This window comes from Haplochromis burtoni, unplaced genomic scaffold (genome assembly GCF_018398535.1).
Source record: "Haplochromis burtoni strain Fernald_Lab_line unplaced genomic scaffold, NCSU_Asbu1 Contig_114, whole genome shotgun sequence".
Lineage (NCBI taxonomy): Eukaryota > Metazoa > Chordata > Actinopteri > Cichliformes > Cichlidae > Haplochromis > Haplochromis burtoni.
The window spans coordinates 1,206,767-1,228,786 of NW_024582475.1; the positions used below are offsets into that span (position 1 = coordinate 1,206,767).

The window sequence follows — 22,020 nt, forward strand, 5'->3', positions numbered from 1 at the left end:
TTGGTTGTATTGATGGGTCTGATATATAAAACATACAAAGAAATAAACAAAAACAGTTGACCCAATTAAAGTGATAACCACCTTGACCACTTTGAACTCTGTTGTTGTGCCTATACGAGGGATCAGAGTGCCCTCTTGTGGCTAAAGCTGGCACCTGGTTGCTGCAGAGAAATGTAATACATATCTAACTGTTGCTTGTTAGATTAAAATGATCAGAGAATGTATTGAAATTTCATCACATTATTTGTTTTCTTCTCAAGTTGGATTTACTTTGAATAGTATCAGCATCTTGCACATCTTGCACTGAAGCACCGCAGCAATTTCCTAATGTTGTAAACCTCAACATCTGGCAATAAACCCCATTCTGATTCTGATTCTGATTCTGATCTTGTTGACACTCTTCTAGGGTCGTGCAGGGGAAACCCACAAGGTCCATAGTAGTCTAATTGTGATGCAACTGAGTAATCATCAACTGCAACATTATCAAGTTCTAAAAAAGCATATATGGGTCTTTAGATTAGATAGTGATTGACTACAGAATTTTTTCAACACACACTTTTAAGTTGTGCTGTGCAACAGAATATCTATTTTTCTTTTCTTTTTTTCATCCAATCAAAGCAGTGGAAGAGTCTTATTATTAAAGATGAAATTTTTCTGTTAGGTTTTGTAAAAGCTTGCAAGTATGTTTAGGGAACCTCTGATTTAAAGAAACTAATAGTTTAAAAAATCAATTTAAAGAATCCCAGATATCAAAATTAGTTGTTTATTTGGAGTTCTGTCTGACATCACTCGCATGTCTAAGTAATATATCTGGTTTGGGGTCTTTCATCATTCCTTCTTTCTTCTGCTCCATTCAGTGCTATAACTTCTCTCGGAGACAAATAATCTCCCCACACTGGCCAATACAAAGCCACCAGGAGAAGATAAAGCTCATTTGTGTCTGCTTACAAGGAGAAATTACACATAATCCATTCTAAGAGGCAGACAGCACCTAGACACATGGCTGGAGTCGAGCAGAGAAAAAGTAACCATTCATTCAAGGTTCATGTTTATTGTTTGAGATTATGACCTGATGAAGTCATCCAGCTGTCTTCACTGACACCGCAAGGTACAGTTGTTTCCCAAAGCTCATAGTTGTAAGAGTAAAGCAGATGCTTGGTGAGTGCATACTTTGGATTAGCTGATTAGGTAGCTCATTACTTCACTCACACTTGTTGCAGTTTCCTGTGTTGCAATGTGTTTCTGTGGGAGGGCACTTCACTGTGACAGGGCTGTTGTTTTTTTTTTGTTGTTGTTGTTTTTTACATTAACAGCTTATTTTACTGTAAGGCAAACAGTGAGTTACACAGGCTGTTACATCCAGCCTGTGTGCATCATTTCTTGCCAGTTTCAAATCTTGGTGAGCTTGGTAATCCTTTACTTATTTATCACCCTTAAAACTGTTCTATTTAGTGTCCAGCAGAGGGAGGTGCTGGACATGAAATTCATGCTCCTAAACTGGTTTCTCTTGGGTTTGATTTTCAGACCATCTATAACAAAGTCGACTTTTTTTGTTTTGTTTTTGCTACAAAAAAAAGTGCAGACAACAAACATTACAAGTCATCATCACATTACATCAGCAGAGCAGGTGTTGAAGTGTTGGATTCTGTATAAGACCTAAAGGCTTTTGATTTTGTTGTCCATATTTTTAGCCATTTTAATGAATACCCAAAAAATATTTGCTCGGGGTAAGCTAAATGCAGTGTTTTTTATAGTGCTGACAAGTGATAGTTTGAATTTCCATTAATTTTTAAAGTCTTATATAAGAGGTCAAACTCTTACTAATACTATGAAACAAGCTGCTCCACATGTGTTGCACAACTACTCAATGTGGTGGGAAAACCTAAATGTAAGATGCGGAGAGATTAAATGTGTTGTTTTATTCAGATCCCCAAATATAAAAAACACTCAAGAATTTTTATCCTTCCTTCTGTTTATTATTTCTTAATGAGTCTAAGTACTCTCTGCTTATGCATACCTATGTTTTTGCACCCTGATGGGACCCTCTTGTCTCCCTTGTCAGATCTCATCTGGTGGGATATCTTTTGGCTTTCTGTTGGCTAACTTTAGCTTCACAGCTTGCACGATCTCTCTCTAAGCCTTTTTGGGGGGTTGTGGTGTGCCAAAGTAGATTTACCTTCAATAACCATTTATTAAATCTCTATCCATTAGACTCTGAGGCTTCGTAAGAGCTGGCTGCATTAAGCCTGATTATGGGATGTTCGGCAGTGGAAAAGGGTCTATGTGTCAAGTGTGTCATCGAGTGATTTATATCCCTGGCAGGGATCTCTGTCTTGTCAGTCGGGAATAAGCCGCATAGAGGAGAGAGAAGCATTGAAACCTTTACTGAAGGTGAAGCAAAATAGTTTTAAAGTGTAAATCCAGGGCTTGGTGCCATCACCTGGTGCTGTAGTGGCTCTTGAGTGTTTCTGTCTGTCTCTAATGTCGACGTTGCTGGCGTCCCCTGACCTGTCGCCACTTTCCAAGGGTTCCTCTCTTGAGTTAACTCTTCAGCATGGACACTGGCACCTTTAAAAGATCCTCCCTCAAACGCAGCACATCTGGCTCGCAGAAGGTAAGATGAAGTGTGCAGGCATCAATGTCACATTCAACAGCTATTAATTTTTATTACCTTTCAGACTTTTTTCCACTCTGGGATTTCAATTAGGATTAAAAAAATGTTTTAAAGGATTTTTAAAAATTGAATTGTAATCTATTATTAATGGAACTTTTATAAATGATGTTGTTCTCAAGAAAAGGAAGTTTATCTTAGCTTTTTAGCAAACTTTTTGCAAACACAAACTGTATGATTACTCAAGTCATCACTTTAAGGATATGCAACATGGTGCCAACACTGTCATCTAGCCTCAGCCCTTCTCGTCCAATCATTTTAGAGGTTTTCTCTTTAGCATAAAGTCTCTAAGAACTGCTGCTCATATACCAGCCTTTAAAAGTTGAATGCTATTTAAAACTGCAGCCACATTCTCCAGTACAGTGTTCAATCCTAATGACCCAGCTTTGATAACCACTGACTTTTATATCTTTGTAAAGTCTTTAAAAAAAGTATTTAAAAGACCCTGAAAGCAAAAATATGTAATTATTCATACATTTCTCTTCCTAATATTTGAGCAACATATCCCAGAAGAAGAGCATGTGAACTGCAAATTAAGAGAGTTTGCACTATTGTTGTGTAGGCTTATGAGCACAGAATTTTTAAGGACAAATATTATTCAATTTAAATTTAAATGAAGGAGAAAGTCGGATTAAATAACTACATTGATTGTGGCATGGTTGTGCCAGACAGGCTGGTCTAGGTATTTCAGAAACTGCTGATTCACGGGGATTTTTCCCAAACAATCATCATTATGGTTCACAGAGAATGATCCTAAAAAGAGAAATTATCCATCGAGCAGCTTTTCTCTGGGTAACAATGTGTTGTTGATGCCACACAAGACTATTGAGTGCTCAGCTAAGGATAGAAAAAGAAGCTACAATTCTCACAATCTGACCACAGAAGATTGAAAAGATGTTGCCTAGTCCGATGAGTCTCGATTTCTGTTTTAACATTCAGATGGCAGGGTCAGAGTCTGGTCTAAACAACATAAAAGCATGATGTTCAGGCTGCTGCGGCTGGTGGTGGTGGTGTAATGGTGTGGGGGATAATTTCTTGGTACACTTAGGGCTCCTTAGTAGCAAATGAGCATCACTTAAATACCAGACCCTACCTGAGTATCATTGCTGATCATATCATAAAGCTGAAATCATGGTGAACACTGGCCTCTAGTCACCAGAGAGCACCTTAAACGTAAAGTGTGTTGAAAACCTCCAACAGAGAACACATTTAGATAGATGTGTTCACAAAATATTACCTGATAAATTAGATGAAATTAGCAAAGTATTCATCTCCATCTATGTCTAGTTAAATAAAAAACAGTAATCACTAGAAAATACTGAAAAGAAATATTCATGAATTCTCCGCAGGTTAACGGGGGTGACTAATTTTTGATGAGTTTGTACTCAGACACTAAACATTAGTAATAAAAACTGCAACAACCAGTAAAAATCTGAATCTGTATATCCTACCAGATTCACTCTGGGTTTGCACCTCATATGAGATTGTGATGTATGAGTCACCCAACCACCCTTCACATTCAGTTGTTCGCCTCTGATGAAATTAAATGGCATTTATTTAAGCGCACACCAAAAGACTATTACAAAAGATATGGTCAAAGCAAAAAAGAAATTCTTTGAATACATCCCTCTCAAGGCAAAAACATGCAGAAACAACAGAAACAGCACTCACATAAAAACAAAGTTTTTAATTTATATGGCAGCTGATAAATTCAGAATAACTCTAAGATAAATTTTAATGACAAAATCATCCTATAATGGCTACAAAATAATGTGAATTTTAGTGACGGAAAGCATTTGATCTCCTTGGAGCACAAGATTTAGTACTTGGTGGAATAACCGTTGTTGGCAAGCACAGTCTCTGTAGATATATTCGACCACTCTTCTCTTCAGATCTTTTCCTAATGCTCGAGTATATGAGGTTGCAATAAATGCAATAAACTGCAATAAAGTTATCTTGTACTACTGATGGGAAAACACCACCAAAGTTTAATGCTTTCACTGCCACGTGTGACAGTAGGGATGATGCTCTTGGTGTCAAAGTCAGCATTTTTTCCCTTAAGACACTCTGAATGAAGTTGTTCCAAAAAGTTTTATTTCCTAACAAAGGTGGTGACTGTGGTCCACAAACCAGGCGAGAAATTTGGGTGTAGTGATGGATGCAGACCTAAACTTAAAAAAACACATTAAGACAATAACAAAGTCAGCTTACTATCACCTCAAGAATATTTCAAGGATAAAAGATCTGATGTCTCAACAGGACCTGGAAAAACTAGTCCATGCATTCATCTTTTGTAGGCTTGATTACTGTAACAGCATCTTTACAGGTCTACCTAAAAAATCAGTCAGACAACTACAGCTCATTCAGAACTCTGCTGCTCGAGTCCTCACTAAGACCAAAAAAGTGGACCACATCAGTCCAGCTCTGAGGTCTTTACACTGGCTGCCTGTCCGTCAGAGGATAGACTTTAAAGTTCTGATGCTGGTCTATAAAGCTCTGAATGGTTTAGGACCAAAATACATCAGTGACCTCCTGACCCAGTATGAACCTTCCAGATCCCTCAGGTCATCTGGATCTGGTCTTTTATCAGTTCCCAGAGTCAGAACCAGACACGGAGAAGCTGCATTCAGCTTTTATGCTCCTTATATCTGGAACAAACTCCCAGAAAGCCTCAGATCAGCTGAAACACTCAGTTTATTTAAATCCAGGCTGAAGACTCACCTATTCTCAGCTGCATTTGAATAAAGCACCAAATCCACACTTTTAAGCTTAAATTTCAAAACTTACATTTAACTACTGATTTTATCTACTGTTCTGATTTTATCTGTTTTGATTTTATATACGTTTTTGTTTGTTTGTTAATTAGTTTGTTTGTTTGCTTGTTTTAATCAGTGTTAAATCATGCTTTTTATTTGTTTTTGTTTCTAATGTCTCTGTAAAGCACTTTGAATCACCTTGTTGTTGAATTGTGCTATACAAATAAACTTGCCTTGCCTTGCCTTGCCTTGGTGATCCATTAGCCCATTGCAGCTTTTGTACTGGTCAACCCAGAGCTCTTTGGCCTTGGTGATGAGGTTAGGGACTGCTTAGGGGCCCAGGTATATTTATAATCCACACAATAGTGCAATCCACTGTGGATACTGGCTTGGTGACTGTTAATCCCTAAATTGTTGCCAATGAAAAACTTGGCATACTTGACCCAAATAAACAGAAATGCACATTTATTTCAAACGACAACAATTTTTTTCTCTTTTGTTTAGTTGAAAAGTTATCATTTACTCTTAACATACATCTACAACTGAAATTGCATTCAGCTCATTTCTTTGTAAGTAGTTCAAATCATGAATTCATCAGGGTGTCGAATCCCTGTAACATCTGTTGAGGCTGCTATGTATGTAGAGTAAGGCTTATAAATGAACCCTTGTAATCCTTAAAATTGTTGGGTAACCTGGTTATTTTTTAGTTGCGTGATTGATAATTATTACGTTACTTAAACTGTTGTAGCCATAATGAGTAAGTTCCTTCACTTTCACAACAGAAAGATTTCAGATGTCGCTAGTTTTTTAGGATGCCCTAACTTTATTGCGATTCCTTGATTTTGGTCTCTATTTCAGTCAGACTGCTTTAGGGAAAAAGTGAAAAACAGCAGCCTTAAAACATGTCTTATGACTCCCTCAAATCTCGGGGATAATCAGTGACATGTTGGACTCGTGATGGCTAACTGGATTTTTCAACTCAGGAGGACAAAGAGTGCATTTACAAACAGGGCTGACTGAAAACAGTTTGCTGCACAGTTAATGCAAATTTGCCCATCCAGACCCTGGAAGTGGAGTGTGCCACTTTGACGAAATATCTTTTCTCCTCGAGTAAAAACAAGTAAAAGGCAGCTTTATATTCAGCCCATGTGGTTTACCATGAGTCTAAAACGCTTTTTTTTAGACAGTTAACAGAGCCTACATGGGTTTTCTTCCTGTCACAATGCATCAAGCTCTAACTAGCATAGCTATTCAATACCAATGAGGAGCAATTAGTTGCTTTGATCTTCAACCCGGGTAACATCACATTCCTTATAGGAACCCAAAATCCTTTCTTTCACTTGTGCTCACAAAGCTTTTGTTGTATGAATTCCATTGTTACCGCAATATTGTGAATATCTGACACGTTGATTTTCAACTGATATAGCTACAGAATTTAACCAAACATGTGCTGCCAGTCAGGTATCCACATACAGATATAAAGTCATCATTATACCTTCTCTATATGAGCCTTTGGGACTGCGTAGTGTAATTAAAGCTTTACTGGAACAAATTAGCTGTGGTCAAGTTGTTGCTAAGCTGTGGGTCAGGAGACCAGGACCATGTGATTCCAGTATAAAAAGGAATGAATGTATGGTATACTGTGAATGTGACCTTTGTATACACATTGTTGCTCCGATGTCCAATGCATTGTATTAAAGTGCTAAGCATGGTCAAAGTTTGACAGGAAAACACTGCATCAGTACGGCTAATAATAAATATATTTTTTTAAATTTCCGTCTCATATAGCTGTCTTTTGTTTTAAGCACTAATTTTCCAAAGTCTGCATGTTGGAATGAATGTTGTTGATTGTTCTCAGGCTTGTCTTAAGTCCTGTTAATTTGCTTGGTGTGACACAATCGGATCCTGCATTATCTCATTCTTCAAGGGTTTTTTAAAATGTTTTTTTTTGTTGTTGTTGTTTTTTTCTTTGTTAAGTGCTCAAAGGCAGCTCTTAACGAGCCAGCTGGTTGCTGACTGGATTTTGGTTTTAATTGCTGTGGTTAATGAGTTTAAGTAAGCTGAAATAACTGCGTCACACTGGCCAAACCCTTCTGGAAATGCGCTTTGTTTTGTCCGGCTATAATTAACATTGGCCCACGTGTGTTTTTTACTGGAGCACGAAGAAAAGTGGGAAACTGGAGGGGGATGCTAGGATTCTCTCTTTGTCTTTCTGTCATCTACCACCAGCCTCTGCTGTTTTTTTTTTTTACTGGAGCTAAAACTGCTCACTTCAACCATAAAAGGAGTGCTTATCAAATCATTCACATGAAAAAGGCTTTAAGCAGACGTCTGCTACTTAGTGCCAGTTCGCTCCATCTCTAGTTATTAGGAATGCATCTGCAATCCCTTTATAACTTGACGACTGTTTTTATTAAATACCCAAACAGGAGGATAAATATGATAACAAAAGGGCACTGGGAGTCTCTTTTTTTATGAAAAAAGGGTGTTTTTAAATGTAGATCAAATTAACATACCTGACATTAAACAGGAAGATTAAGGGAATACTGAATATCTGGACTGCTGCCTTTTCTTTCTCTCCACAAAAACATAGTGGGTGGAAATAAAGATTAACTGCAATTAGCACTGACTGACCCCCGACTGGAGACCAGTCATGTCTTAACAAGGCGCCTTCCAAAAGAATGCCTGCATCCAATTCTCTCAATTATGCAAATTGGGTTGAAATCAAAGTACTTGGAGGGGGTGAAAATTTTCAAACGAGAAGTTGGGGACCCTCTGAACGAGGCTGCAGTACTTTTAGGTTAGTCGCTCTTCTCCATCGTCTCACACTGGCGAAGTTCTTCTAAACTGTGAAGCGAGCACAAAGAAAGGAGTTTTACACAAATTGGGAGATTAGGAGCCGGTTATCAAAGTAGATTTATTGTGCCTTGTTCAAGCGAATGATGAAAATACCCTCTGGGCATGGAGAAAGGGTCATGGGACTCCCAAAAGGATTACCTTGAACTGGAGTCATGAGACTTGGGTGAACAAAGACCCTGCTCACATGCTCATCATATTAACTGGCCCTCATAAAGTGAAGAAGTTTCATGTCCTGTGGGATTCAATGAGGCCACTTCACTGGGAGTGCAGCACCAGGAGAAAGCTCTGGCTCCCCTGCACTCCCTAGCCCTAATTTCCAGCAGCACTAGGACCTTGAAGCTCCGTCAAGAGGATTGTACGTGAGTCGAAACCCTTTAAAAACTTTATTTAGTTGCATTATTAGGATTTTTCCAAGCAGCGGCCGATGTTGTATTAATTGCAGACCGTGAAAAGTGAGTTCAGATGAGGTAAATGTGAGCAGGCAGCACTGCAGGACGTCTAGGTGATGACACTGAGAAATAAAGATGGGAACATTTTTTACAAAAACTCATGCTAAATAAAAAGTAGTTGTTTTGAAGCTGCTCCAAAACATCATTCTTGAAAGAGCACTGTAGTAACAGCAGATAATATATGTAAGGCTGATATCTATGTATTTGTATAATTTTAAATAATTTATACCAAATGTATACAGTAGTAGTGTTGAACTGAAAAACAAGCGTTAAAAAACCCCCACGAAGAATTACTGGTGGAAAACAGTCATAATAGAAAATGACATACATGCAATAAAAACAGATTAAAAGTAATACATGCATCTATTTGCATTCGTGTATATTTTTGGTTTGGATCATATGACATCTGCACAGGCAAAAAAACAAAAATAAATAAATGCAAAGGTTTCCCTTTTTCTTAAAGCGGAGGCGAGTAGACACTCCGGGAAAGTCTGTGGTTTTGCGGTCCAGCTGCTCTCAAAGGGGGTCATTTGAGCAGAAAAACAGGGCGAGAACAGTAACTGTTCTGTGTTATGGCTACTTGTGATCATCACAAGACTTCAGTGAGGTTTATATAAGGTCTTTCATCCTTACTCATCTGACCTCAGGCTTACTGGTAAAGTCTAAACAGATTTTTAATGTGTTTTTACATAATAATGCTGTCAAGGGTTCAAATTCTGTTTTCAACCCCACTTCCTGGTGATTTCTTGGAAAGCTTTGCTTCCCCTGATTCGGTGTTAATTGGGCTTCCACCGTCAACAATAGCCCTCTGAGAACCTTCGCTTTGAACTCTGGTTATTTTTGATCGGCAACTGGAAAAAGATCAGAAAGCAATCAGAACAGGATTTGACAAAGTGTGGGGGAATAGTACTTTTGTGCTTTTCACTGGCTGCTTATGAAACTTGAACAAACAATGGAGGCAATTTTACCAGCATCAGCTGTGGCGCAATAACATGAGAAATGACAGAGCATGCATGATTTTAGTGCCACAGCTCCTTCACCATGCTCATGTCTTTGTGCATATCAAGTACAACTTCTGGATTCTTCGAAAAACGGCTTTTGCATAACACTTTTGTTATGTTTCTTTTTGTCTTCCCAGGCACAGAAAGTATGGATTGAGAGGACCTTTCTTAAAAGAGAATGTATACACATATTTCCCAGCAAAGACCCAACCAGGTAATTACTTCAATTCTTCAAATTTACCTTGAAATTGTACTTTAAAAAAAATTACAAGTCAGAAATATAAGTCCTCAGATTGTAAGTGCAGGTATGCTGTTATTATCCACATCATTATTCCAGAATTACAACAGTTTTTTTTCTAGCTTGAAGCAAATTCATGCAACGTTCATTTTGCTTAGAGTGTATTTTAGCATATTTTTTATAAAATGTATTGTTGTTGTTGTTGTTTGTTTTTTTAAAAAAAAGCCATATGCAAATTAATATCCATTAAATTATGTTAAAAAGTAAAAAAGCTGAAAACATTAAGAATTAGATCACATGCATCGGTGTACATTTTTCTTGTTAAATGGGCTGTGTGAGTTATGACAGTGGTGGTTATATAAATAATATCCTGTAAATAATATAATAGCATTTGAAGCTGGCATTCGGGTCTATATTAACTGACAAATATTTTTCTTATTAATTAATTAATTTCTGAAATCATGACACCCTTGACTTCAGCCTATCCCGCATTTATCAGGATTTAAACAATGCGTCTGTAAGTCACGGCGAAAACTCCAGGGCTGCTAGAGCAGCCAGGCAGTGAGCCCTTTGTCTGCCAAGGCACATATTTGCCAGAAATGGGTAGAGCAATGAAAGTATGTGTGCAAGGTGTGTCTTACTCGCTTCTTCAAGTTGCAGTTCATACTCTCTGATCTGTCTAGATGTGCCTGTGGTCAGCTGACAACACAGCACGTGGCCATCCCTCCCGGTGCCAACTCCTTAGAGGAAACCCACCAGCTGGTTCAGATTGATACCCCAAAGGATAAATGGAGTGTGATCAAGCACACCAGGACGTACCCGACGGACGCCTTTGGCATCATTGAGTTCCAAGGAGGAGGATTCATCAACAAAGCCATGGTGAGTCTCAGTCAAAAAGGTTCTGCTTCAATCTTCGATCCTGTGGATACAAGCAGTGCCTTAAAAACAGAATGTAATCATTAAAGTAGAATCTTAAAGTGTGTGGACCTTTCCTTTGTAAAGGAATATTATTTACTCACATTTTTATACCGTTAGTTCTCTCACATCAGAGAAGTGAGTGGATACGATGCAGTGTTAAGGAGCTTTAGAGTTTTTAAACTGTCCTTAACGCACACGACGTAGCTAGAAAAAAGTGATAATTAACCTCCCAACTTTGTTTTTTCTAGTATATCCGGGTTTCATACGACACCAAGCCTGACAACCTACTGCATTTGATGGTAAAGGACTGGCAGTTGGAGCTGCCCACCTTGCTCATCTCTGTACACGGGGGTCTCCAGAACTTTGACCTCCAGCCCAAACTCAAACAAGTGTTTGGCAAAGGCCTGATTAAAGCGGCCGTCACAACTGGAGCCTGGATCTTCACGGGTGGAGTTAACACAGGTAGGACGCTGATGGTTTAGTATAATGCTTTTAATGTTCACTTAATAACAATCAGCTTGTGACATTAGAAGATTACCTTTGCTCCAAATTGTTATTACATAACACTACTCTGCAATTTCCTGGGGGAGATTTGACTAACCCATTGTCACAGGTTTAGGCACTATAATTAGAGCTTTAGTGGAAAATTCATTGCAAATGATGGATATTGCGTGAGGTTACTGCAATACTACCACATTATGCTCCATAATTCAGCCCCATCACAAAAGAGCTTTATTTGTATTGCTCTATTTTGCCAATTTTAACTTAGGGGTCATCCGCCATGTTGGAGATGCCTTAAAGGACCATTCCTCTAAGTCACGTGGAAAGGTGTGTGCTATAGGGATTGCTCCATGGGGGATCCTTGAAAACAAAGAAGACCTCATTGGAAAAGATGTAAGGACATTTGCACCAGCATGTGGTCTCCTTAAAAAGAAGACCTTTAAAGTAATGTCTCTTCTTATAACTTTTTCCAGGTAACAAGACCCTATCAGACGATGGCAAACCCACTGAGCAAGCTGGCTGTGCTCAACAACAGCCATTCCCACTTCATCCTCACAGACAACGGAACCTGCGGGAAGTACGGCTCTGAGGTCAAACTCCGTAGACTGCTGGAGAAGCACATCTCTCTGCAGAAGATCAATACTCGTAAGTTGTTTAGTGCGCTGCATTTTTAAATAATCTGTCCACTGTGATGTGCATATGTGAGCTAAAATCTTGTTGGACACATGGATGGAGAGCTCCTCTGTGACATGTGGGCTTCCCTTTGTCATCCTATGCCTGGAACTTGGATAAGGCAGGGACAGCAAAGGGATGCTCAGCTGTCACCATTGACGTCACTTCCTCCTTCCTCTGGTTTGTCTGCTCACACATCGCATCGTAGCACAACATAAGCTTCATCATTTCACTCGCAGACTGTTTTACAGAGAAAAGAAAGGATGGAACAAATGATTATTTCTCTCTATTCATTCCAGGTTTGGGTCAGGGGGTTCCTCTGGTGTGTTTAATAGTAGAGGGAGGTCCCAACGTTATCTCCATTGCCCTGGAGAGTCTGAGAGATGAGCCCCCCATCCCTGTGGTGGTGTGCGATGGCAGCGGCCGTGCTTCTGACATCATTTCCTTTGCGCACAAGTTCTCAGAGGATGGAGGGTGAGGTTTCAGTTGATTTGCCTTTTACACTGATCTCAATCCTTAAAAAAACAAAACAAAACAAAAATGTGCTTTTTTTTATCCTGTCATGCAGCCTGGTTAATGACGATGTCAGAGACCAACTTTTAGTGACTATTCAGAAGACATTCAATTATAGCAAAAGCCAGTCGCAGCAGATCCTGCTCATGGTAATGGAGTGCATGAAAAAAAGGGAATTGGTAAGTAGAGGAACAAAGTGAGTGAAACCATTGTAGGAGTGAAGCCATGTATTTTTAAAGCAACATGTCTGTGTCAATCAATAAATATTTCTGAGTTGTGAAGCATCTGGTCTCCATCGTCATTCATCGCCACTCCACTCATTTGTGTATGTCCATTAACATACTGAATAAACACAATCCCCGCTACCTGCATGTCATTTCACCTTCTTTTGTGGTCATGTGCATTATATTGTAATCCGGGACTTTTACAGCTTTACTGTAGGATATTATTAACTGTTAAGGACGCATGCAAGTGCGTAGCTGTCAAATGGTGGTATGTACTCCAACTCAGTTCAGCACACACCTGGTAAAAGTTTTCAGCAGAAAAAAAGAAAAAAAAGACAGAGCTGAGAGTAATTCTTCAAGATGAATGCCTAAGTAGCAGCAGCATTTGTGCATCTCTTGCAGATTCCCGAAGGCATAATTGATGTGATAAACAGTTTCTAACGCTATATAATCTCTATAATCTATACATTTGAGAGGAAAAGATCAACACACACTATCAACTGCTTAGCTCGTACTTCATCTACTCACAGGAAGCATACAGCACACAGATGGAGGAGAGGATCCAGCTCCCTAATCCTCAGCCAGGTTGCTCTATCCACTCCGCAGGCTTTCAGTCCCCAGAGTGCTATCAGTTTACCACTTCACTCTGAAACTCTCAATCCCAGATGTATTAGACTGCCTAATGCTCCAAAACACTCACATAAGCAACTTAAACTGCTTTTTGAAAGATCATACTGAATTGTACTGTTTTTTATTAAACACTATTTAGTTTTCCTTGATTCTCTATCGAGACAAAGCGGCAGAACAACCAAGTCGTCTGAGCTCTTTATGTATAAATCTTAAACTAAAGGGCGGTAACTAACCTACAGGTGAATCAGTGTCACTGTCTAGTCCACACATAATCCTTTCATCCTAAGTGCATCCAATGTGAACATCTGGCCTGGGCAGATAAAAACACTGATTTAGAGGGCTACATTTTGCTGTGATGTAACACCAGGATGCAACATTTAACCGAATTATAAAATTATTATCATAAAAGTGTCCGCACGCACACAAACAAGGCAGCCTGCAGCTTCCTGAAAGAGAAACAAAAGTGTTCAGTGTTCATACTGATGCAGACTGCTCATTATTAACGCATCCTGAGGCCGGCGCTGGAAAAACTCTGGCACCGTGCCACATATTCATGCCAATCTAATCCCATTCACCATGGCTGCGCATGTGACAGACCCGTCAGCGTAATTTCATTTGATATCGTCAAGTCTGTAACAAGGCAAGCGCTATCGCCGTGTCTGACGATTAAATTGGCTGTTTGCGCTCGAAAGGTCAGCCACAGGGTGCTGGAGAAAGAAGCCCTGCTGAAAATCAGTGGCAAAAATTCATTCTTTCATCAATCATTTCATCTGTGTAGTTTGTTATCAGCAACTTAAATTATTACAGTGTAACATTCCCTCGCTTCCTTTTTTATTCTCACATATAGATTACAGTTTTTCGAATGGGGTCTGAGGGACAACAGGATATAGAAATGGCCATCCTTACTGCTTTGTTAAAAGGTATCATCAGACACCAACACCAGTGGTTATCCCACTCGAAGCTTGCCTCCTTGTATATTTCCAATAGATTCTCTTACGGCGTGCCACACATGCCGGCTCTCGTCACGTCTCCGTCTTTTTTCTTGCATCAGGAACGAACGCATCAGCAGCAGACCAGCTCAGTTTGGCTCTGGCCTGGAACAGAGTGGATATCGCACGAAATCACATCTTTGTTTACGGACACAATTTGCCAGTGAGTGTTCCTCACTTTTGAACAGTGTAAATTATTCATTTCACATCAGTGCTTTGTGACTACATGGATTCAATACTGAAGGAAATAATTTGTTTTTGAAAATCCAATAAAAAAAAAGAAAAAAGTGTGAAACAGAGTTGATGAAAGTTTAGAATGACGCATTTGCAAATGCTTCAAATTCATCTGCTGAAAGAAGCAGCCTACACAAGTGTGATGTGAAACCCCAAAGCAATCAGCAGGTATCCACGGAGAGTGAATTTATGAGATGAAGAAATTGTGAAAAGAATTGACTGAAGACCAAAGGAGAGTTTTCAGCTTGGTGATATCAGTTCTTGCTGGAAAAAAACACACCTCACATGCAAATACATATATAAGCACACATAAATTGTGTCATATCACAAAACACAAAAACTGGCAACTGATTTGATCAAGTTAGAGGCATAGTAGAAATTGATGTTTGATATTTTTTTCTATTATTACTCGGTCAGCCTGCTGGTGCTATTGCCAACACTACAACCACTGCAGCCCCGTCTCAGGAGAAACAGAAGAGCCCTGCGAGCGCTCCTCGCAGCAAGACTCGGGTCAAGAAGGGGAAAGGGAAGGGAAAGGCAAAACCTGAACCACCAGAGGAAACAGATCCAAGGAAGTTGGAGTTGATTCGCTGGGTAGGAATAATGAAGTTTATGCAAATGTTACATGTGGAAATATGAGACAACAGAGTGAACATAGAGAAAATAATTATATTATATATCTATTCTATCAGGTGAACTCACTGGAGCAGGCTATGATGGATGCTCTGGTGCTGGACAGAGTGGACTTTGTCAAACTGCTCCTCGAGAATGGAGTCAACATTCACCACTTCCTCACCATTCCCAGGCTGGAAGAGTTATACAACACGGTGAGAGTTCTACAATGCTGAGTAACACCAGCAAAAGGGAAAAAAAATATTAATTCACAGAGTTTTGATGGATAAAAATATACAGAACCTACTTCTCCTTCTTCTTCTCACATCTTTCAGAAACTTGGCCCGGCAAATACCCTGCACGCTGTGGTTAGGGATGTCAAAAAGGTAAGACAGTCTTTGCTCATAACAATAAACATTCAGCAGAATCATTTCAGTTTATTTCAGGTTCAATATTATTTTAAAGCAGTTAATGTCATGCTTTCTTATATATGACTTCTGCAGGGAAACCTTCCTCCAGATTATCAAATTACTTTGATTGATATTGGTCTTGTGCTGGAATACCTCATGGGCGGAGCTTACAGAAGCAATTACACCAGGAAAGCTTTCCGTAACCTCTACAATAATCTATATGGACTAAAAAGGGTACGCATGGATGGAAGGAAATAAATGACAGTGGTTTGTCATAATATTAAGTAACATTTTACATTAATTGCAACGCTTTGTTCTCTTCTTGCAGCCCAAAGCTCTGAAGCTTCTAGGAATGGAGGTAGGGTTTTCTTTCGCAACAACTAAAATAGTTTAACTAATCAAACCCACACAGAAGCACAATCTATCTAGCTGTTGTTGTTTTGTTTTTGTTTTTGTTAGGATGATGAACCTAGGTCAAAAGGCAAGAAAAAGGCAAAAAAGAAGAAAGAGGAGGAGGTGGAAATTGATGCGGATGACCCTGAAGTCTGTCGATTCAAGTATCCCTTCCACGAGCTGATGCTGTGGGGGGTGCTGATGAAGCGCCAGAAGATGGCACTATTTCTCTGGCAGCGTGGCGAAGAGGCTATGGCAAAGGCTTTAGTGGCTTGTAAACTGTATAAGGCCATGGCTCATGAGTGCTCTGAGAGTGAACTGGTGGATGATATCTCCCAAGATCTGGAAAACAACTCCAAGTGAGTGATGCAGAATGCTTTTTATACTTTCTGTAACGATGTATGTCTTTTTCTACTTGCTTTAAACTACTTTGATAAGTGCTATATAGAAATAATTGTTGTTGTGTCCCTCTCACAGAGAATTTGGACAACTGGCCTACGAATTATTGGACCAGTCCTACAAGCACGATGAACAGGTGGCCATGAAACTCCTAACATATGAGCTGGTTAACTGGAGTAACTCCACCTGTCTGAAGCTGGCTGTGGCTGCTAAGCAACGTGACTTCATCGCTCACACCTGCAGCCAGATGTTGCTCACTGATATGTGGATGGGCTGCTTGAGGATTGGAAAAAGCCCGGGCCTGAAGGTTAACTTAAAAAAATTCTAAAACAATAATATTTACAAGAAGAATGTTATTAGCGGAAATACTTGAAAAATGATTATCTCACTCAGGTTATTCTGGGAATCATCTTCCCTCCTCTGATTCTGCTGTTGGACTTCCGCCTTGGAGACGATGCCTCTTATCAGGCACCTGCACGCAAAGAAGAGGGAAAGGACAAAGATGATGACACAAAATCCAGCAAGGTCCTTGTTCATACTTTTTTTTTTTATTAGACATATGCCTAATTTAAGGGTGAATGATTGTAAGCTTGCTGTTTGCTGTGATGCTGCAGGATGCCAACACTGATGCAACTTCCCGAAAAGGAGACGAAGAAGAGGATAGCACCAAAATCCATAAAATCCCAGTTGGCAAAAGATTCTTTGAGTTTTATAATGCACCTTTCACCAAATTCTGGTTTAACACAGTAAGTTCCCTTCTGATGCGTGAAGCATGCATTTCAAAAATGACCGCCAACAACAACAAACAGCTTTATGACCTTATTGTTTTGACAGATCTCCTATCTGGGCTATCTGATGCTGTACAACTACATTATCCTGGTGAAAATGGAGCGATGGCCATCTATACAAGAGTGGATGGTCATAGCATACATCCTCACACTTGGCACTGAAAAAGTCCGACAGGTATGAGCCTTTACAGAGTCGGAATATCTTAAATTCCAAGCGGTTTTATGGGCTTGTAATGAATACTGTGTGATCTCCTAATCCTGGTGTCTAGATTCTGATGTCAGAACCAGGGAAGCTGAAACAAAAGATAAGTGTGTGGATGGAGGAGTACTGGAACATCACAGACCTGGCTGCCATATCCACGTTCCTTCTGGGGCTAATGCTACGGCTACAGCCTGAACCGTACATGGGCTACGGCAGGGTTATCTACTGTATAGACATCATCTTCTGGTACATTCGTGTATTGGACATCTTTGGAGTCAACAAATACCTGGGACCTTATGTGATGATGATAGGGAAAATGGTAATAGTTCAACGAATCACAGATGGCATGCACACACACAAAAAGAAAGAGAACACACTGAGCTTGCATGTTCTCTTTGTTTGATTCCTTTCAGATGATTGATATGATGTACTTTGTGGTGATCATGCTGGTGGTGCTTATGAGCTTCGGAGTGGCTCGACAAGCCATACTTCATCCAGATGAGGAGCCAACATGGCGCCTGGCCAGAAACATTTTCTACATGCCTTATTGGATGATCTATGGGGAGGTTTTTGCAGACTCGATAGACCGTAAGACTAGAATTCATAGTAAGATTCTGTTTCCTGATTCTGGGCAGATGATCAGTACTGCATTATTTCTCTGTTTTAAAATCTGTCTTAGCAATGTCACACACTTTGACATACTCTGTCTCCCTCTGCTGGCACATTTGGAATAGCACTTACTACAATACATACATTCAGTACAACACAATGTTTCACTGCTTAAGAGCAGAATAGATGCCTGTATGTCATCTCCTCTGTCATGATCATCTGCCTCCAAGTTTTTCTTCTCCTGTTAATGTTTCTTCTGTCAAGGTGAAGGCAACAAGCAACTATTTAAAAAGCCTCAATTAGAAATGATATTGAAGATGGTATTGAACCTTTTCTGGAAGGTGCTGTTAAACATGTGGTCTAATTCATACTGAAATTCAGATGTTTGTCTTCATTCATTTTTAATTTTATGAACAAGGTTGTATAAAAAAAATGTAAAAATGTAAAATATGTCAAGGATATAAAGTATGCAACTAGGTATGTTTGAGTACTTTTAAAAGTGCAATGAACAATTTGATAAGACCAGTCCATCCTTTAAAGCAAAACAGCTTGACCTTGACAGAAATATGACATAAAAGTCTTATGTCTATTGATTTTAACGCTTTCTCCATTTCCCTGCGGAACTGTGGTTTTGGGGGATTTTTCCAAGTCTATGCAATGGAAATCAACCGTAAGTGATCATGAATGGTACTCTAATTATTTACATTAAAGTCTATATAAATGTATAACTTTAACCTCCCATTCTTGCAGCTCCATGTGGTGAACATTTATATGATGAGGATGGGAAGAAACTCCCCCCATGTATCCCCGGTGCCTGGCTCACACCTGCCATTATGGCCTGTTACCTTCTCGTAGCAAACATTCTTCTGGTCAACTTGCTCATTGCGGTCTTCAAGTAACTATACTTCCAATGTCTACTTGTTCTATTGTTTCTAAGAAAATATCTCCTCTTACAGTTTTTACTCACTGGTCTGCATGTCCTGTCCCACAGCAACACCTTCTTTGAAGTCAAGTCAATTTCCAACCAAGTGTGGAAGTTCCAGAGATATCAGCTGATCATGACTTTCCATGACCGTCCCATTTTACCGCCACCTCTCATCATCCTCAGCCACCTCTATATCCTCTTCAACAGGATGTTCAAGCGATGTGCCAGGAAGAAACAGGAGGGAGAGCTAGATGAGAAAGACCGTGGCCTCAGTTAGTCTCCTTTTTTAAACCAAAACAATTTTATCATTATACTTAATACTTAAGTGCAATTAACTCTTTACCCCTTGAAAGCCTCCTAGGAGTATCCTTTGAAACTGCCTTCTAAATTGAGCCGTTTCTATCAAATTTCAGGCGTGCTTGTAGAACAAAATGTATGTGTGTGTGCATCAGAAGTTAGTGGGGATGGTCTCTGTCTATGCAAATACCTATAAAAAACAGAAACTATTCTAATGGTCGACAAACCACATCTTTATTGATATACACTGTGGTGTTAAAATTCATCACTAAGGATACAGGTGAGGTTTTCAAATGCCATCTTTATGAGGGTAAAGAGTTTATGCAGTTTTTCAGTGGTTAATAATACACACTAAGCGTTTAAACCACATCAAAATATTAATTTCATGATTCTGTAGCCTATAAACATGAAGAAACTGCTGGAACTGATTTTTTTAACAAAAATTGCTGTCATGTGTTTTCTTCAGAGCTCAGGCTGAATCCAGAGGAGCTAAAATTCCTGTACGAGTTTGAAGAACAGTGTGTCGAGGAATATTTCAGAGAGAAAGAGGACGAGCAACAGTCTTCCAGTGACGAACGCATCAAGGTTACTTCAGAGAGGTACATCACTATCCTTTTAAAAGTAGTTCAAATATTTCAAATTGGTTCCTGTTTCCATAAACACTCTTTTTCTCTCAACTCTTCTTGGCAGAGTTGAGAATATGTCAATGCGTCTGGAAGAGGTAAATGAGAGGGAGAACACGATGAAGGCCTCCCTGCAGACGGTGGATCTGCGTCTGGCCCAGCTGGAGGAGCTCCATGGACGTATGGCAACTGCCCTTGAGAAGCTTGCAGGTGTGGACAGGTTAGAGCTGACTCGAACCTATTCGCGAAACTCATCGGTGTGTGACCCTTCCAATCTCCTTCGCCAAGGCAGTATTAACAGTGCTGACGGTTACAGTCTTTACCGCTTCCACATGGATATGGAAGAGTTTGCATCCAGGCAGAAGGACACAGAAGACACAACAAAAACCGGCCTAGAAAGACAGCGGAGTCTACGGCAAGCCTCAAGTATGTGCACTCTCAACACCAAGGAAGGTGGTCAGAGCTCAGAGTCCGGAGGTTTCGAGAGACCTCCACCAAGCTCAGTTGTAGATATTCTCATATCTCCGTGTGAACAAAGGCCCTCTTCTGCAACATCAAGTCAAGAAACAATAACAAACATAAAACAAGGCAGCACGATGTTTCTAGACAGACTACCAGACAAAAACAGACTGAGGCCTTTGTCCCCTCCAAAAAGGACAAAATCGTTGAAACACTATCCAATTGAAGACCAATTCATTTCTCCTTTGACAAAGAGGAGGTCTATGAGCACCATCATTATGAACCCCCCTGATGAACCACAGAAAGCTCCTGAGCCCATAGACAAAGTCCAGAGTCTGCTAGGAAACTCCTCTTCGCCAAAGAGGACTAAATCTCTGAGGTACATCCCTACTGAAAACCAAAGCCAGACTTCTCCCATCACTAAGAAGAGGGCTATGAGCAGCATCCTCTACACTCCAGCTGAGGCTGGTGATGATATGATGCAAACTGCAGAGTACAGGTCACTGGTAGAGCACATTAATAAAACTCCAAATCAGTGGCCATCAAATTTAGCGTATCAGGTGCATCCTACCACTTTGGGTCAAATGCCTAAAGTATCAACAGTCAGAACACTCACCCAGCAATATCAAACTCAGACTGAGGCAATTCCTACAGAAAGTACGAGGACTCTTCCAGGAACAGAAACTCCCGAGGATCCAAAAACGATCAAGAGAAACCTCTCAAACACCACAGAGTATCTGACAGCTGCTGATGAAAAATATTTACCCTCTCACAGATCACAGACTTGGAACGCAAGCGACAGGAGAGCCAAGTCCATGATGGTTAGCAAGCAGCTAGCTGCATCTAGCAGCGAGAGAGTCCTTAACGAAAGCAGAAAGGTGTCAACTTTTGGACAGGCAGATGAGGAAACAAAATCAGATGCAGGGAAGAAGGAAGACGATGTCCAGGAGTAAAAATGAGAGCCTTAAAAAGAGAAAATAAACCAGCATGAAGTGGAAAAAATAGCAAGAAGATAAACAGAAAGCTATGATTAAAGTAGTGGACATGTAGCCTGCCATCAGAAATCATTACTAAGTGAGTTTCTGATACAAAGATACAAACAAAATGACAATGATGGGGGAAAAAAAGCTTTACCAGAGTTTCTTTCTTTTTTTCTTTTTTTTTTAACATTTTCAACCATGCAGTGTAGTTGTGTAAAAAAAAAATCAACATTCCCATAAAGATCCACTTTCTTTTCCATTTTTACTCTTCACTGATGTAACATACAGTAGTTTACAAGGACTATCATTCACATTACAGCTTTCTCCAGTCGTTGTGTTTTCATATTGGACGCGTGAAGGGAAAGTGCTCTGTGTCTACAATCTCAAGAGGAAATAAAAGCAAGAACACAACTGCTACTTGTGATTACACACAAAATATGTGAACAGCAAAAACTTTCACTTCCTATATATGCTCAACATTTTTCAAATACTGTCTGTAAACATTTTCTATTTCAGATACTGTGTGCTTAATAGTCTGAGGTCTCCCTACAGCTTTCATGCAAATACTGACAACTGCGTAACAATATGTATTAAGTACAAGCTTCCAAGAAACAAACTCTTTCACAGCTTTGTTTTGACACAGAACCCTGTACAAATAAAGGTTCTAT

At 39.7% G+C, this 22,020-nt stretch overlaps 1 protein-coding gene across 3 annotated transcripts; it reads left to right on the plus strand.

The window, feature by feature from the left end:
* Positions 1 to 1,115: 1,115 nt before the first annotated feature.
* On the plus strand, positions 1,116 to 21,536 carry LOC102308915 (transient receptor potential cation channel subfamily M member 1). Of its 3 annotated transcripts, none has more exons than XM_005928814.3 (27): positions 1,116 to 2,614; positions 9,874 to 9,950; positions 10,658 to 10,853; positions 11,141 to 11,354; positions 11,662 to 11,786; positions 11,867 to 12,038; positions 12,365 to 12,539; positions 12,634 to 12,757; positions 14,280 to 14,352; positions 14,484 to 14,584; positions 15,073 to 15,249; positions 15,348 to 15,482; positions 15,603 to 15,653; positions 15,771 to 15,911; positions 16,006 to 16,035; positions 16,137 to 16,429; positions 16,548 to 16,776; positions 16,863 to 16,994; positions 17,084 to 17,215; positions 17,304 to 17,432; positions 17,527 to 17,778; positions 17,873 to 18,065; positions 18,718 to 18,738; positions 18,819 to 18,963; positions 19,060 to 19,265; positions 19,757 to 19,889; positions 19,981 to 21,536. In XM_005928814.3, the coding sequence occupies exons 1-27, from the start codon at positions 2,555 to 2,557 to the stop codon at positions 21,323 to 21,325; spliced, it is 5,061 nt and encodes a 1,686-aa protein (XP_005928876.2). In that variant the 5' UTR covers positions 1,116 to 2,554; the 3' UTR covers positions 21,326 to 21,536. The 3 variants fall into 3 exon arrangements, with proteins under 3 accessions (XP_005928876.2, XP_014191125.1, XP_014191126.1); XM_014335639.2 differs by having other exon boundaries at positions 17,873 to 18,047; XM_014335640.2 differs by lacking the exon at positions 1,116 to 2,614 and adding an exon at positions 5,620 to 8,641.
* The last annotated feature ends 484 nt before the right edge of the window (positions 21,537 to 22,020 follow it).

What these genes read in the sequence shown, in the direction of transcription:
- LOC102308915 (XM_005928814.3), top strand. Translation starts at nt 2,555, where the DNA reads ATGGACACTGGCACCTTTAAAAGATCCTCCCTCAAACGCAGCACATCT. An exon ending in CCTTACTGCTTTGTTAAAAG is followed by an intron (nt 14,353 to 14,483) that starts GTATCATCAGAC and finishes TTCTTGCATCAG; the next exon opens with GAACGAACGCATCAGCAGCA. An exon ending in CTATGCAATGGAAATCAACC is followed by an intron (nt 18,739 to 18,818) that starts GTAAGTGATCAT and finishes CCATTCTTGCAG; the next exon opens with CTCCATGTGGTGAACATTTA.